At 46.3% G+C, this 18,122-nt stretch overlaps 1 protein-coding gene across 4 annotated transcripts in view; it reads right to left on the minus strand.

The window, feature by feature from the left end:
* The window catches only part of DGKD (diacylglycerol kinase delta), a 1,336,482-nt gene that overhangs the window by 255,297 nt on the left and 1,063,063 nt on the right, over positions 1 to 18,122 (minus strand). For all 4 annotated transcript variants that reach the window (XM_069213762.1, XM_069213763.1, XM_069213760.1 and 1 more), the window contains one exon: positions 11,215 to 11,381. In XM_069213762.1, the coding sequence (XP_069069863.1) occupies positions 11,215 to 11,381 (167 nt within the window). The remainder of the gene's footprint in view (positions 1 to 11,214; positions 11,382 to 18,122) is intronic.

Below are 18,122 nucleotides of genomic sequence, written 5' to 3' on the forward strand. Positions count from 1 at the left end.
ATGATGCCATCATACCCAATAGTTTCATGATCAACTTCACTTTGTAAGTTTGGTTGTATTGCAGTTGAGATATGAGATCATGAAAAGCTTGAATTCTCACTGGGTTTGGGTATGCTAATGCTGATTGAGTGTTCAGAATTGCCCCCAGATATTATTGTATTTGTGCTGGCTGCAGGTGAGATTTTTGATAATTGATTGTAAATCCTAGGATATGTAGAGTGTCTACTGTATACTGTATGTGCTGTTGACAGGTTTGAACTGTACTGGCTTTTATGAGCCAGTCTGCCTGAGGAATGCTGCAACCACTGCCAGGCATTTGTTAAATACCCTTGGTGCTGTTGTTACTCCAAAGGGTAGTACTTTAAATTGGTAATGCTTTCCTGCTATTACAAATCTTAGATATTTTCAATGTGCTGAATGTATTGGAATGTGAAAATAAGCATCTTTGAGATCTAACGCTGTCATGTAATCTTGTTTTTGAAATGGGGAATGACATCTTGTAGAGTGACCATATTAAAGTGTTCTGAAAGAATGTGTAGATTGAGGGGTCTGAGATGTAGGATTAGTCTGAGAGTACTATCCTTTTTTAGTATGATGAAGTATAGTGAACACACTCCTGACCCCTGTTGGGACTATGGCTCCATTGAGCATTAGTGATTGCACTTCTTGTTTCAATAAAATGAGATGCTCCTGACTTAGTCTGTGTGACAGAGGTGGAATGTTTGGTGGAGTGGAAATGAGTTTTAGGCAATAACCATGTTGGATAATTGACAGAACCCACTGATCTGTAGTGATGTTGTGCCATTGTGGATAGAAGTTTACAAGTCTTCCTCCCACAGGAGATGTGTGATCTGTGAGGATGTTGAGAAAGTCACTGTTTATTTGACTGTGAGGAACCTCTGGGGGTGGAGAGTTTACCTCTTCCTGTATTGTTAGATACTCTATAGGAGCCTCTAAATGATCCTCTAGTATAAAACTGGGAAGATTGTTTTTGTTGGGAGGTTGCTGTCTCTGTAGCTGAGGGTTTGAAACCCCCTCTAAATTGTGGTCTATGAAAAGTACCTCCGGTGGATGTGGCATACAACTGTTGTTATGTTGTGTGGCTCTACCTGTTTCTGAGTCCTTTTTAAGTTTGTCTATAGTTGTGCCCACCTCAGGGCCAAACAAATGTTGCTTATCAAAAGGCATGTTTAGTACTGTCTGTTGTATTTCAGGTTTGAAACGTGAACATCTTAACCAGGCGTGTCTCCTAATAAGCACACTGGTGTCTATTGATCTAGCTGCTGTATTAGCTGTATCCATAGCATATCTAATAGCGTTATTAGATATTGCTTGCCCTTCATTGACGATCTGCTCTCCTCTTTTTTGATGTTCTGGAGGGAGGTATTGTAATAGCTATTCCATTTCATCCCAGTGTGCTCTATCATACTTAGCCAAAAGAGCTTGTGAATTGGCTATGCTCCAATGATTTGCAGCTTGTGAGGCTACTCTTTTCCCAGCTGCATCTACTTTCCTGCTTTCTTTCTATGGAGGAGGGGCATCTCCTGTGGACTGACTGTTAGCCCTTTTCTTTGCTGCACCAACCACAATTTAATCAGGAGGTAAGTTTGCTCTTATAAACTCAGGGTCTGAGGGTGCTGGTTTACATTTTCTATCCACTCTAGTAGTGATCCTAGCTTGAAGAGGCTCTTGAATAATATCAGAAGCTTGTCTGAGCATTCCTAGAAGCATGAGAAGACATTATTATTGCTTATGTGTTGACACCAGTGTGTCAGAAAGGAAATCTTGCTCTATCTCCTCTGTATGCATCTGTACATTGTGATAGGCTGCAGCTCTATTCACTACTTGACTGTATGCACTAGTGTCTTCTGGTGGTGAGGGTCTGACACTGTATAGATGTGGGTCATTTGGTAGAATGGGATCAGAGTCATATGTATCCCATGGATCTGTATCCTGCCGGTCATCACTATCATCATCCCTATGCGGTGAAATTGAGGATGTATGTGGTGATAATTGTGCTTGATATGTAGGTGGTGGTGGTGGTGGTGGTGTGGAAGGAATAACAGGAGAACGAGGTGGTGAAGGCTGTTTCTGCTTTGTAGCCTCTTCCTGTTGTTTGTCTTTAAAGACCTTCTTTGGAGGAGGTACAACCTTTGAAGTGTCTTTAAAAGTCAATTTCCTTTTAAAGGGCATTTGAAGGGAGACAATTATTCTTCCTGTGTCGTGTCTTTAAAAGTCAATTTCCTTTTAAAGGGCATTTGAAGGGAGACAATTATTCTTCCTGTGTCCTTTTGAATGTGTATTTTTCTCTGTTCATCGTCCATCACTTCTAAAATAGGCAGTATGCCCATGGATTCCTGGGTAGAAGTAGTATCTTTACTACCCATGGCTTTCGACTCTGAATGTGTTTTGATCAAACCAAAAGCATCTGCTACGAAGATGTTGTCAATTTCTTAGGCTCCAAAGAAGTGCTTTAGGATTTTTGGCTCGATCCCGAGACTGGTGTAGGAGTCTGTTTGGGCGAGGGCGAATGCACTTTAGTCATCAACGTCAGTGCCAAACCTGAAGGTTGGTCATCCGGACTTCCTTTTCGAATACGACCATGGTCGGAAGGCAGTGGATGATTGACGATTAGTGCTAGAGTCTTTTTAGTCAATTTTGTGTGGTGCGATCGGGCAGTTGTACTCACGTACACGCCGCTTCACATAGTGGCTGTCGTCATTGAAGTGTTCTATGGAGTCTGAGTCTTGTATGGAAAAGACTGCCCCTTGGCGAACTTCTTCTTGGGCATGTTCTTTGCCGAAGTTGTCAGATGTGTCTTCTGTGGATTTCGACGCCATTTTCGAGTCAACAAGCTCTACGTTCCTGAACAGTCTTTTCAGATGGAAAAGATCTGCAGGCATCACAATTCTCTTCTTGATGGTCTGGAGATAGAGATTACACACAGAATGTTGATCGGTGTAGAGAAACTTTGCGCAACACCGAGGACAGAATCGAAACGGATTTGTTCCATCAGACTTACATTGAAGTAGGCCCTTAAAGGGCATTGCCCTTGTAAGGATGAGAAATTCAACCTCTATGGTCTAAATCGGATTGAGTATAGATGGAAACACGATTGAAAACAATACAGACGATATTATAGAAACAGAATAAGTTCAGAATTACCGAACTGAGATTCACCAGATCGAGAGGAAACACGTCTGAACCCGACGGCGGAAAGAAAACAATCTAACAAAGGACTCGATGTCCATGCCCACCTATCACTGATGAGGAGGAGTCACTCGATCCTGTGACTCGAAAAGCTTCTACGATGAAAAAACACTTGTAACACTCCGAGCCCAACACTAGATTGCGGACTTATGCAGAGCTAGTGTATCTACAGCTACACCTGCCATCAAAAATATACATATATATTATATAAAACGTAGTGGTGAAGTTATATGCTTCTTTCCTTTGGACGTATTCTATATCGGTGTGGGTTCATGATTCTGGTTGTTTACTTGACTGTCGAGTTTTTGTATGTCCAATATCTATGTACATCTTTGTTACTAAGAATGTGTTGATTTACAGTTCATTGCACCTTTGTGTTTTTAGTCAAAATGATGAAACAAAGATGGTTAACGGGGGTCTCCTATTTGCACCTTCATCACTGATCGCCACTAGGGAGCTACAGTTAAGACAATGACCCACAGAAAGAGTGTTTTTTTGACCTCCCTATATCTTTGGCGCTGTTTGACAAATCTTCATAAAATTTTCAAAAAAAAGTGTAACGTGATTCTTGTTGCATATGGAAGGTTTTGGGGTGATCCGTCAAGCGGGGGCCGGGAAAAAGAGGGAGTCAAAAAGTTGAGTTTCCCGTGGGACCTTTAGACACAACTACAGCCCGAACCGCCAGACGGAAGTTCACCAGATTTGCAAGAAAGCTAGCTTTCAGTAAGCAGATTGTGCTTTTGCTTATTTGGAGTAAAACCGGTCAGTAGTTTTTGAGAAATTTAGGGTAATTCGAATTTTTACATCTGCAGAGACTTTGCAATTATTTTGTGAATATTTTGCGGATGCGCATGTGAAAAGAAGCGCTGTAATTGGCTTACAACAACCTGACTAGAAAGTTGCGGCTGCCATTTTACTTCACAGAGCACTGTGTCCTGGAGTGAAACTCCTAATTGAAAGTAGCATAAGGGGTCAGGGTGAAAGTACCCTGCCCCAGGGGTGTGATACAGGTGTGTTTTAGGGGCAAATTATGGGATTAAAATAATTTTGCACCACCATTTGTGATAGTCATGAAAAATCACAAAGTTTCGCAAGTTATCTGCAAAACTTTCCCAAATGAGAAAAAATCTGAAAGAAAAACCAGACTCATTTGTATATTAATTCATTCACTCATATATGCACTCAGAGACTCATGCACCTACTCACACGCCGACTTTCAGACCAACTCAGACACTCACGCACCCAATCACAGATCCACTGAGAGAGACAGGCCCTGTGGCCAACCTGCACTGTACGCAGTCAAAGGCTGTGCATCACGCGGGGTAGGTGGCTATAAGGACTTGGCTGCAAGGCCTGGCTGCAGGCCAGGCCATGCGACCAACCCCTGCCACGCACAGCTGAAGGGTATGCTCAGCGGGAGTAGGAATAACATATAGTAATTAAGATTACTTTACGTTAAAAAAAAAATAGAAATTCACTGAAAGAAACAAAGGTTACAGGGACGTTTTAGTTAGGTTCTGAATCTACTTGTAAAAAAAACATAAAAATTCAGCAGTTAGAGTTCTTTCAAGTAACTATAGCGCACGCCCAAAGATAAATATAACTTGCGCCTTTGCCATGCACAGCGAATTACTTCACACATTATATCATTGATGAGATCTTGTATGGCATCTTTCATATTATAAATTCAACATTTGCAATAAAATTATTGATAAGAAAACGATATATGGCAAGGGCGCTTGTTATAGTTACTTGAAAGAAGTCTAACTATAACTGCTGAATTTCTATGGTTTTGTACGAGTAAATTCAGAACCTAACTATAATATCCCTGTAACCTTTGTTTTTTCAGTGATATATATATATATATATATATATATATATGGAAAAGTAATTTTTAGCGTGGGTATGGGTTTTTCTGGGTGGCAAGGGTAATTTTCAGGGTTTAGAGTAGGTATGAATTTTTGGGTGGCAAGGAGATTTTTTGGGTTTAGAGTGGGTATGGGATTTGAATGACAAAGGTAATTTTAGGATTAAGGGCTGGTATGGTTTTGGGTGACAGGTCATTTTAGGGTTTAAGGTGAGTATGGGTTTTTGAGTGGCAAGGGTCATTTTAGGGTGGGTATGAATTTTTGGGAGGTAAGTGAATTTTAGGGTTTAGGGTGGGTATAGTTTTTTGGGTGGCAAAGGTAATTTTATGGTTTAGGGTGGGTACAGGTTTTTGGGTGGCAAGGTTAATTTTAGGGTTTAGGATGGGTTTGAGTGGCGAGTGAATTTTTAGGATTTAGGGTGGCTGTGGGTTTTTGGGTTTTAAGGGGTTAGGGTGGGTATGGGTTTTTGGGTGGTAAGGTGTTTTTAGGGTTAGGGTGGGTATGGGAGGTGCCTGGATTAATGTATAGTAATTTAAGTACAAGTTACTTACCTTCGGTAACAATATATCTGGTAGAGACATATTCTAGTTGCAGATTCCTTCCCTTTCGATTTCCCCAGGCATCAGACTAGACCTGGAGACTTTTCTTTGATCAGTACCTCTGCACGCTGTCAGGTGGCGTCGGTCGACTCTCCAGGCATCGGCGGCGTTCTGTTCGCCGTGATGATGTCGCGGTCGTATATAGGTGTCACCCCAGCGCTCTGACGTCAATTTCTTTTCACAACTTTCCACACCAGTAGCGCGGAGCCATGAAGAACAGAGTGCTGTGCCAAAACTAGGGCCCTTAAGGGGAAGCTCCTGTCCCTAGGAATCAGTTTGCAGTGCGTGGAGGATGGGCAGGTTGATAAGGAATCTGCAACTAGAATATGTCTCTACGAGATATATCATTACCAAAGGTAAGTAACTTGTACATCTGATAGAGACTTCTAGTTGCAGAGTCCTTTCAATAGATACCCAAGCAATACAATTCCCAGTGGTGGGCTGCGAACCAAGATCACACCAAGAAGTAGTGCAGGACCAAACTGCCAAACTAGCCGTCCCTTCCAACCTGATTGTCTAGGCAGTAGTGTTTAGTAAAAGTGTGCAGAGATGCATATGTTACTGCCTGACAGATGTCCAGGACTGGAACGCCCCGTGCTAGCACAGTGGGAGCAGCAGTAGCTCTGGTGAAGTGAGCTCAAAAACCTTCAGGAGGTTGACAAAGACATCAACTGTCGCTGCTCAATCTCCACGCATGAAGCCGCAGAGTTGACAGGTTCGGTCTGAGGGCCCTCCTCTGCTGCTGCGACAGAAGATCCTCCCGAAGAGGCAGTCTGATCGGAGGAACTATGGCCATGTTCAAAAGCTTGGGATACCAGACTCTTCGTGCCCTGTCCGGAACCACCAGTATTACTTGAGCCTGGTCCTGCCTGATCATCTTCAGAACTCTGGGCAGAAGTGGTATAGGCGGTAAGGTATACAGGAGGCTTGAATTCCACTTGCGATGAAAAGCGTCGCAAAGCAAGTGCCACCTTGGAAACTCCAATGCGCAAAACAGCTGACATTGGGTGTTCTCTACGGAGGCGAACAAGTCCAACCAAGGTTCTCCCCACTGCAGGAAGAGACCATGCGCCACTTCCAGATGGAGACGCCATGCATCGTCGGCTGAGTTTGTCTGCTCTGGCCATCAAGGAGCCTACCAGGTGTTGAACCACCAGGGAAATGCCCTGATGTTCGAAGTCCAGAGGCAAAGGGCCTCTTGACAAAAGGTCCACGACCCCAGTCTGCCTTGTTTGTTGCAATACCGCATGGCACTGATGTTGTCTGTGAACACATGCACTACTTTCCCCTTGAGTGAGGGAAGGAATGCTTTCTATGCTAGTCGAATCGCTCAGAGCTCCAGATGATTGATATGGAGCCCAGTTTCTGCCGGAGACCAGATGCCTCTGATCTCTGCCTCTCCCATGTGGCCACCCCATCCCAGGAGTAACAAATCTGTCACGACCATAAGATCTGGTTGGGGAAAGGATAGGGATCTGCCCTTGACCCAAATCCTGATTCGCTAACCACCACTGCAGGTCTTTCGCAGTCCCTTCCGAGATCTGGACCTTGTCGGAGAGATTCCCCTGATGCTGTGCCCACTGGAACTTCAGGTCCCACTGCAGAGCCCGCATATGCCATCTAGCATTTTGAACTAGCAGGATGCAGGAGGCCATGATGCCCAGCAGCCTCAGAGTCATTCTCACCGAAATCCAGGCTAGAGGCTGAAACATTGTTATCATAGTCCGAATATCCTGGACTCACTTTTTGGGAGGATATGCCTGAAACTGCACTGTATCCAGAACAGCTCTGATGAAAGGGAGCATCTGAGAAGGAGTGAGGTGTGACTTCGGCACGTTGATAGTAAACCCCAGCGAATGCAAAAGGTTCGCCGTAGTCTGGAGGTAGGAGACGACTGACTGGGCGAGTTTGCCTTCAACAGTCAATCGTCGAGGTAGGGGAAGACTGGGACCCCTAACCTGCACAGATGAGCTGCCACCACTACCATCACTTTCGTGAAAACCCGAGGGGCACTGGTAAGGCCAAATGGGAGCACAGTAAACTGAAAGTGCTCGTGACTTACCACGTATCGTAGATAACGTCTGTGGGCCGAAAAGACGGGAATGTTGAAGTATGCGTCTTGCAAGTCCAACACTACCATCCAGTCTCCGGGATCCAGGGCAGATAGGACCTGAGACAATGTTAACATTTTGAACTTCTCCTTTTTTAGGAAGAGATTGAGTAATCGAAGATCTAATATAGGCCGGAGACCCTTGTTCTTTTTCGGAACCAGAAAGTAGTGGGAATAGCAACCACAACCATACTTCTGGCAACGGAACCCTCTCTATAGCTCCTTTGGCCAAAGGGGCTTGGACTTCCTCCCGGAGAAGTGCCATATGATCCTCCGATATTTCATTGCATAAAGGTGGCATAGCTGGAGGAGATGTCTCGAAGGAGAGGGAGTAGCCCCTTCAGACAATTTGGAGGAACCACCTGTCCGAGGTAATGGATTGCCATTAGGGCAGGTGATGGCCTATCCCGCCACCCACTGGCTCCTGATGTATCCGCGGACTAGGAAGGCTTGGAGGCTGAAGAGGGGGGAGGTGGACTGGGCGACCCACTGGCTCCTTGGTCCCCAGGGGCGTGGGATCCTGCCTCCACGGCCATGCAGGGGCTGTACAGCATGCCCGGGTCGGTGGCCAGGGGGGAAAGGATGCGGTTGGATGTCTCTTCTGTAGCAAGGAAAGGGACGAAAGGCGGACTGCTGAGGTCTAGGTGCGGGCGCGAGGCCAAGGGACCGGGCTGTGGATTGGGAATCCTTAAAGCACTCGCGCGCCAAGTCCGCCTTGTCTCCGAAGAGACGTGTGCTATCAAAGGGCATGTCCATCAAAGATTGCTGGACATCACCTGAAAAGCCAGATGTTCTCAGCCAGTCTCAATGCCACCGTCGATGCAACCAATCTGCCCAGATAGTCGGTCGTATCCAGTCCACAACGAATCATGTACTTCGCTGCATCCCTCCCATCTGTCATTGCTTGGGAAAGGACAGTCCGGGCCTCCTCCAGAGCTACAGGCAGCACTTGGGCTGCCGTATCCCAGAGAGTATGGGAATAGCGGCCAAAAGGCATGTAGTGTTCACGGACCACACCGCTAGACTGTTGGAGGAAAACAACTTCTTCCCCAAATTATCCAGTGTTTTTGATTCCCTATCCGGGTGTGCAGCAGGGAATGCGCTAGAGGAAGAAGAAGCCTGGATGACAAGGCTCTCAGGCGTGGGGTGTTGGGTGAGGAATTTCAGGTCTGACAGAACAGGCCGATGGCAGCAGGCAATCGTCCTATTCACAGGAGGCCCTGTGCTGGGTCTGGACCAAGTACCCAAAAGGACGTTTGCCAGTGCTTCTTTAAAGGGTAGAAGGGGCTCGGAAGAGGAAGACCCCGGCTGAAGCACGTCGGTTAGGATGTTAGGCCTAACCTCCACAGAAGGTAGCTCGAGGTCCAGGATCTCAACCGCCCTTCTCACCACCATGGAATAATAAGCACCGTCTGCCGTAGCCACGCTAGGAAGAGAGAGGAAGCAGTCTCAGGGGAGGTGTCTAGACCACTGGCATCACCCAAATCCTCCACCCAGTCTATTTGGGGGTCAAGCTGGTATTCTAAAGGGTCCAGCGTACCCCCCATACTCTCCCTGTATCAATACCCACAAGAATAAGGGCCTGGATCAACCCTGGGCCCAGGAGAGCCCATAGAGAACAGAATCAGTGTAGATCTAAATCGTTCCGGCTCTGTGTTGTCAGGTATGAGGATGGGATCGACATCGATTGTGGGCCCAACCGATGTCAGGAGCGTCAACGTATGACCTGGCGCCGGGGAAGGTCACCATGGCAGGACCGGCGTCAGGAGGGATCCGCGATTGGATCTGGAGGGGCCCTCCAGATCCATGGCCGAAGCCGACAGCTTTGAAACCGAGGGAACCCCAACTGACTCACCAGTGACCGAAGGCGCCAAAGGTGGGTCGGACTGACCAAAAATGAGGCGCATGGCCTCGTAAAATTCTTTTAGTTGGGCAGGGGTGGCTCCGGCTCCCGGGAAGTCGGGGAAGCGCGGAACCGACCCAGATGAAGGCTCTGTTGACGGAGGCCTAGAGCGTCAACGCTCTTCCCGCGTCATATCATTGGATCAGCAGGGCGAAGTCGAAGAACACTTGTCCTTCAACTTCTTTTTGTGACCCGAATGTACCGATGACTTGGAGGACAAGGAGTGGTGGTGACTCCGCGTCCGGTCTCAACACCTTCATCGCGAACGGGACTGTGAGCGCCATGGAGTCGAGTGTCGGGCCGACATGAGCTTTAGGGAATGCTCCCTCAAAGCTTTCGGGTTCATGGCCCGACACTCGGAGCGCTACTTCGGGTCGTGATCGCACTCCAGGCACCAAGGACACACGAGGTGCGGATCCATCACCGACATGGTTCAGTGACAGGAGTCACAGGGCTTGAATCCGGTCTTGCAGAACATCCCTCGACGCATCCACGAACTTGTCAAAACTTCGACAAAAGTGTTGACGCAGTAAAAAAATGACTAAGGTAGCTCTCTCCGGATCTGTGCGTAGGCTTGCGCAGAAAGAAAAGAACGGACATCGGCGGGGTGGCGCCTATATACGACCGCAAGGTCATCACGGCGAACACAACGCCAGAGGAGTCGACCGATGCCACCTGATGGCGCGCAGAGGTAATGCTCGAAGAAAAATCTCTGGATCCAGTCTGACACCTGGAGAAATTCAAAGGTAAGGAATCTGCAACTAGAAGTCCCTATCAGATATTACTTTAAATTTTTTTAAAAAAATAGAAATTTACTGAAAAAACAAATGTTTCAGGGATGTTATAATTGGGAAACAGAATTTTGTTTTTAAAACATAGAAATTCACTTAAAAACACCAAAGGTTGCCGGGACGTTATAGTTAGGCTCACATTTTAAACATACAGAAATTCAGCTATTATAGTTAGACTTATTTCAAGTAAATATAACTTGTGCCCTAAGGTAACTATAGCTAGCGCACGCATGACATCTTTTAGAACACCATTGATAATGTTACTGTAACATTTTAAGTACAATTATGCCGTTTTCCTTTTCCATTTGTTTTAACAGCTATTGGAAATTTCCTACCAGGCTAAAATAGGAGTTTTGTTCTCCTTTAATTAAGTGAACACGTATTTCCTTGACATTGGTAGTCTTCATAGTGCAATGTTTGTGATTTTTCTGTTATGTGTGTCATTGCAAGACAGTTGTAACAAAGGTTAATGCTGATATATTTAACAGAACTGTAACCTTTATAGCAGGCAGTCTGCTACAGACTCCTTTCAATGAGGAGGTTGGCGTTATTAAGTTACATTTAGCTCCCAAATAAACAATGTTGTTTCATTGCTGTTACCTTCTGAAAATTGCTTTAGTCAAGGCTTTTTACTGAGAAGCCAAAGTTGGATATGCTTTCAAAAGGGAGAACAAGCAACCCAACAGCCACATGAAGAGGGCTCAGGTGGATGTAAACGGAAACAGAAACTTACTTAAGAATCAGATCTCCTGCAGCCTGTCCAAACTGAAAAATATGCATAGAATCCTCTTCTGACACAGTTTCAGGGTGCAGGGCATGCTGAGAGGAGGAAGTGGAGGAAAGCTGCAGAAGGTCACACTTTTGCTTATCTTCCCAGGACTTCAACGTGTTCTCAAACGCCTGGAGAAAAGAAACCAAGAGGATGTTGGCCAAATGGAGCAGCACCACTCACTAGCACAAATATGCATAGATTTAATACCTTTTAATTGTCAGGTCTAACAAAGAACAATTGTCAGCTTTCCATCATTGGTGGGAATGAGGTTAAAGTATGCAACTGTTTTTTTTGCACTCTACAAAATCTACATCAATTCACTAAATTGCTAAAGTGAAATCACTTACCACTTGACCACAGATTACATCACAGGATCAGAACCTTGTCTCAACCGTAGCCTCCCAACAGCTTCTTCATTGTTGCTCAGTGGCTTGGGGATGTACAATAATTTACTGTCTGTTGCTACTGTTGGCTTAATGACCTGTGAAACTAGGGGTTTATTGGACAGTAGCAGCTGCACCAAAGGGAAAGTGAGGGGTATTACATTCTATTCAAAATTGACACCAGTGCCCAAACCCAGGTCTCCTGTCATAGAACACATGGATCCTTTATTCCACTAGACCCTCCTGGAAAAAATAGCTCTGCATATAGGATTGTAGGAAATTAATTAAGGGGCCCATGGGCATGCTCGGGCTACAGCACCCACTGTGTCAAATGGGCATTTACATCACAGATGTCTTGAGCTCAGACCAATTTTTGGATCCAAAATTGAATACCAACTACATCAGTTTAGGGCTTGATCCCCAGGGTAGCAAAGTGGAGAGATTCAAGGCTTATTCAGATTATTCATGCTGGGCTAAAGACCCACAATCCAATACAATGTTAGTAGCATGCAATAAACAGTGCCTTGCCTTAAAACAAAAAGGTATTTTAGTCTACTACCCACATTCACTGTCACAGATTGTGCCTTTTGCCTTGCATGTCCAGTGGTCTAAGTGGGTGGGATTGCAGGGGCACAACATGCCCACTGTGCCCATACTTTTATGATTTATGAAACAACGTTCCCTTACTTTTTGTAAAAAAGACAACCACCCTGCAGGGTTAACTCCGACAGTTTGAATGCCTCAGGTGAAGTGTCATTCAGTGAGTCTCTGGTACGGGAAAACTGAAGACGTATAGACAGCTAAAGGAGCCTTCCTGCCAGGATGTCTGCTTGCCTGAAAAGAAATGCAAACGTGAGCTACGAATTAATCTGCAAATGTAAAGGATGTTTGGGCGCTGGTATTGGCTTTAATTGACCAAATCACTTGAAGCTTTGTAATGACAACGATTTATTCTTTTGGAGTGGTAGTGTGTAGGAAAATGCCACTGTTGGCATGGTTACCCCGTAACTTTTTGCCTTTTGTTGATGCAAGTGCTGAGACCCTGCTAACCAGGCCCAAGCACCAGTGTTCTTTCCCTAAAACTGTACCTTTGTCTCCACAATTGGCACAGCCCTGGCACACAGGTAAGTCCCTTGTAAGTGGTACCCCTGGTACCAGGGGCCCTGTGGCCAGGGAAGGTCTCTAAGGGCTGCAGCACGTATTATGCCACCCTGGGGACCCCTCACTCAGCACATGCACACTGCCTCACACCTTGTGTGTGCTGGTGGGGAGAAAAAGACTAAGTCGACATGCACTCCCCTCAGAGTGCCATGCCCACAACCCACTGCCTGTGGCATAGGTAAGTCACCCCTCTAGCAGGCCTTACAGCCCTAAGGCAGGGTGCACTATACCACAGGTGAGGGCATATGTGCATGAGCACTATGCCCCTACAGTGTCTAAGCCAGTTCTTAGACATTGTAAGTGCAGGGTCACCATAAAGAGTATATAGTCTGGGAGTTTGTCAAACTCAAACTCCAAAGTTTCATAATGGCTACACTGAATACTGGGAAGTTTGGTATTAAACTTCTCAGCACAATACATCCACACTGATGCCAGTGTGTGATTTATTGAGAAATGCACACAGAGGGCATCTTAGAGATGCCCCCTGTACACCAGCCCAACTACTAGTGCTAGGCTGACCAGTTTCTGCCAGCCTGCTACATTCAGATGAGTTTCAGGCCACCTGGGGTGAGTGCCCTTGTGCCTTCTGTGACCAGGAACAAAGCCTGTACTGGGTGGAGGTGCTTCACACCTCCCCTTGCAGGAACTGTAACACCTGGCGGTGAGCCTCAAAGGCTAAAGCCTGGTGTTACAGCGCCCCAGGGCACTCCAGCTAGTGGAGATGCCCGCCCCCCGGACAAAGCCCCCACTTTTGGCGGCAAGTCTGGAGGAGATAATGAGAAAAATAAGGAGTCACCCTCCAGCCAGGACAGCCCCTGAGGTGTACTAAGCTGAGGTGACCCCTGCCTTAGGAAATCCTCCATCTTGCTTTGGAGGATTCCCCCCAATAGGATTAGGGATGTGCCCCCGTCCCCACAGGGAGGAGGGACGAGGAGGGTGTAGCAACCCTCAGGGACAGTAGCCATTGGCTACTGATCTCCAGCCCTAAACACACCCCTAAACTGAGTATTTAGGGGCGACCCTGAACCCTTGAAAACAGATTCCTGACGACAAGAAACAAGAAAAAGGACTGCTGACCTGAAAGCCCCGCAGAGACGACGGAGACAACAACTAACTTGGCCCCAAGCCCTACCGGCCTGTCTCCAGACTCAAAGAACCTGCAACAGCAATGCATCCAGTGGGACCAGCGACCTCGTCCGACTCAGAGGCCTGCCCTGCACCCAAAGGACCAAGAAAGGTCAGTGGACAGCGGCTCTGTCCAAGCAACTCCAGCCTCACTCCGGAAGCGTGAGTCCCCAACACTCTGCAACCGACGCCCCCAGCTTGTGTCAAGAAGAACCAACACTGCAGAGAGGACCCCCAGGCGACTCCAACAAGGTGGACACCATGAGACAGCCTCCCTGCACCCCCACAGTGACGCTTGCAGAGAGAATCCAGAGGCTTCCCATGACTGTGACTGCCCGGTAACAAAGAACCCGACACCTGGCAGAAGCACTGCACCCGCAGCCCCCAGGCCAGAGAGAAACCAGCTACCAGTGCAGGAGTGACCAGCAGGCGGCCCTCATCGTTCCCCAGACGGTGGCCCGGCCCGAGAAGCCCCCTGTGCCCAGCCTGTATCGCAGGAGTGACCCCCGGGTCTCTCCATTGATTTCAACCTAAAACCAGACACCTACTTTGCACACAGCACCCGGCTGCCCCTGTGCCACTAAGGGTGTATTTTGTGTGCCGGTTTGTGACGCCCCCCCACCAGTGCTGTACAAAACCCCCCTGGTCTGCTCCACGAGGATGCAGTAACTTACCTGCTAGCAGACTGGAACCGGAGCACCCCAAGTTTCTATAGGTGCCTATGTTCTTTGTGCCCTACTTTGACCTCTGCACCTGACCGGCCCTCTGTTGTTGGTTCTGGGTGTTTGGGGTAAACTTGAACGCCCAACGGTGGACTGCCTATGCCCTGGAAACTGAACTTGTAAGAGCTTTACTTACCTGATAAACTAACTTGTACTTACCTCTCCCAGGAACTGTTGATTTTTGCAGTGTCCGCTTTTAAAATAGCATATTGCCATTTTTGCCAAAACTGTGTACATTACTGTTTTAATTCAAAGTTCCATATTTACCTATGCCAAGTACCTTACAATTTATGTACTTTCCTAAATTCTGATTCTTGTGGTTCTAAAATAAATTAAGAAAATAATATTTTTCTATTTGAAAACCTATTGGCCTAGAGTTAAGTCTTTGAGTGTGTGTTCCTCATTTATTGCCTGTGTGTGTATAACAAATGCTTAACACTACCCTCTGAGAAAGCCTACTGCTCGACCACACTGCCACAAAATAGAGCATTAGTATTATCTAATTTTGCCAATATCAACCTCTAAGGGGACCCTTTGGACTCTGTGCACACTCTCTCACTTTGAGATAGTATATACAGAGCTAACTTCCTACAGCACTTGTAAGTACTTTACTTACTGTGATAACTAAACTGTACTTCCTTTCACCAGGAACTGTTGAAAAATGCAGTGTCCACTTTTAAAATAGCTTATTGCCATTTTATGAAAAACTGTGTACATTACTGTTTTGATTCACAGTTCTAACTATACCTATGCAAAGTACCTTTCATTTAATGTACTTACCTGCTAAATTAATCTTGTGGTTCTAAAAATAAATTAACAAAATAATATTTGTATATATAAAATCCTATTAGCCTGGAGTTAAGTCACTGAGTGTGTGTTTTCACTTATTGCTTGTGTGTGTACAACAAATGCTTAACACTACCCTCTGATAAGCCTAACTGCTCGACCACACTACCACAAATAGAGCATTAGTATTATCTATTACTGCCTCTGTCAAGCCTCTTGGGGAACCCCTGGACTCTGTGCACACTATATCTCATTTTGGTATAGTATATACAGAGTCAGCTTCCTACATAGTGAAGCTGCTTACTGGATGCTTTTAATTGTAAATGTCATTATATCAGTTTACTACACCAGGAGGTGTTGAACGGACAGTAATATAAAAAAAACAGCACTACATTTATTTTTCATTTCAGCTGCATGTTATTTTGTATGTAGCTACCTGACTGTGAAAGACCAAACAAACTTACAGAATATTTATTTTTAGCCACACCTTCGACCCCTCCCCACTCACTGACTCCGCCCCACTGCATGCAGCATCACAGTTCCCATACTTTTTTTTTTAATGAACTTTGACCGCTGTGCTTGTCTACGCTGGATAACAAAAGCTGTAATGTGGTAGCTGGTGATGGGAAGGAAGGAGGCATTGAAGAACATGGTGGTCCCCGGAGGAATTGCACAGGGTCAATGCAACCCCTACTCTCTGGACGCCGGTCAGTAGAAAACCCTAGGACACTGATCTGGAGAAGCCACTCAATACTGACACTAAGCTATTAGACAGGACGTGTCATCCCCCAGTCTGACATATTGTGGGTTGTCTGGCTCAGACCAAAAAGTCTTCTCGCTGCACCTGGTTGTCAACGCAGTAGTGTTTCGTGAACATATGCTCTTCTGCACATGATTCAGCCAGGCAGATTTCAAGGACAGGTACTCTGTATGCCAATGAAGTGTAACAACCTTAGTCCTTGTGGAACTGGCTCGAAGACCTTCCAGGGGTTACTTCTTAGCTAGTGTGTAGCAGATCCTATTGGAAGGGAGTTATTAGAAATGGGGTCTCTAGTTGGCATAGGTATACACCCTTGTCCAAGTTGAAACCACAATCCTAGTAAGGGTAAAGACACAGCACAATCCAAATTATCCTGTGTCCACCCTCCGGTAGCTTGGCACTGAGGAGTCAGGCTTAACTTAGAAGGCAATGTGTGAGGTATTTGTGCAATAAATCATACAGTAACACAATGAAAACATCACACAGGTTTAGAAAGAATAGAGACTATTTATCTGAATAAAATAGTGTTGAAACAAGGAAAATTCGATGCACACAAGCAAAGTTATGCATTTTTAAAGATTAGATCCAACTAAAGCACCTAGAAACACAACAGCTCCGACTTGGACTACCACGGCGTCATTGACGAAGATGTTCCCAACAGTCTGACACCACCAGTGGCAGTAACGTAGTCACATGGACCCCCAGGTACAGTACCTTTTGAAAAAAAAGAACAAGGACATCACACCGATTTGGAAAGAGGCATCGCTGGAGTTGGTGCGGCGTTAGTCCTTTACAGCTTCCAAGGAAAGAGGGATTGGTTCTGCGCTGTGAAGCAGGTGGAGGTGAGGTGTTGGTTCCATCCGGATGCAGGGGAGATGGTGCGTCGGCTCCTTGTGACTCAGCGGGGTTGATGGATCTGGTCCGTCAGGATGTGATGTGTCGACTTTGCAGTGTGGTGGTGACCCTGAGTGATATCAGCGGAGTCGCAGCAACGCCAGACTTGCGCTGCAGGCCATGGTCATTGCGTGCAGAAAGGTCCACGGAGCAGGAGCTTAAGTTGTTCCAGAGTCGCTGAGTCAGGTAATAGTAAAAAGCTAGTAGTTGAAGTCTTTGCTGACCCTGAGACTTCAGATACAGGAGGCAAGCTCAATCCAAGCCCTTGGAGAGCACTAAGGCAGAGTCCTTCCAGCACAGTCAGAGGCCAGCAGGGCAGCATTCCTTCTCAGCAAAGCAGTCCAGAGAGTCCTTTGGGCAGGCAGGGAGGTCTTCTGACAGAGTCCAGGAGCAGGTCCAGAAGTGTCTGACTTGGTGGGGTCAGAGACCCAGTTTATATACCCCATAATGCCTTTGAAGTGGGGAGACTTCAAAGAGAGGTTTTGAAGTGCCCAAGATCCCCTTTTAGCCCAGTCCTGTCTGCCAAGGTCCCAGTGAGGGGTTATAAGTCCATTGTGTGAGGACAGGTCACTGGCCTGTGAAATGTGTCAGGCCCTCCACCCTCCAGCCCAGGAGGACCCATTCAGTATGCAGATGTGACTGAGTGCCCTGTGTTTGTGGTTTTCTGAGTGAAATGCACAAGGGAGCTGTCAACCAGCACAGACCAGCCGTTTATTGGAGACCGGCTGTAAGGCACAGATGGTTTTGAGTGCAGAGAAAAGCTCACTTTCTAAAAGTGGCATTTCTGAACTAGTAAACATAAATCCAACCTCACCAATAAGCAGGATTTTTTATTACCATTCTGGCCATACTAAATATGACCTGGTTACTCCTTTCAGATCAGAATCTACCACTCCAAAAGTATATGAGGGCAGTCCTAATGCTAGTCTATGAAAGGAGCAGGCCTCACAGTAGTGGATAACGAATTTTGGGGGTTTTCACTACCCGGACATATAGAACACATTTGTGCATGTTATGCCTTTTACCTACATAGCACCC

This window comes from Pleurodeles waltl, chromosome 11, assembly GCF_031143425.1.
Source record: "Pleurodeles waltl isolate 20211129_DDA chromosome 11, aPleWal1.hap1.20221129, whole genome shotgun sequence".
In the NCBI taxonomy this organism is placed as follows: domain Eukaryota; kingdom Metazoa; phylum Chordata; class Amphibia; order Caudata; family Salamandridae; genus Pleurodeles; species Pleurodeles waltl.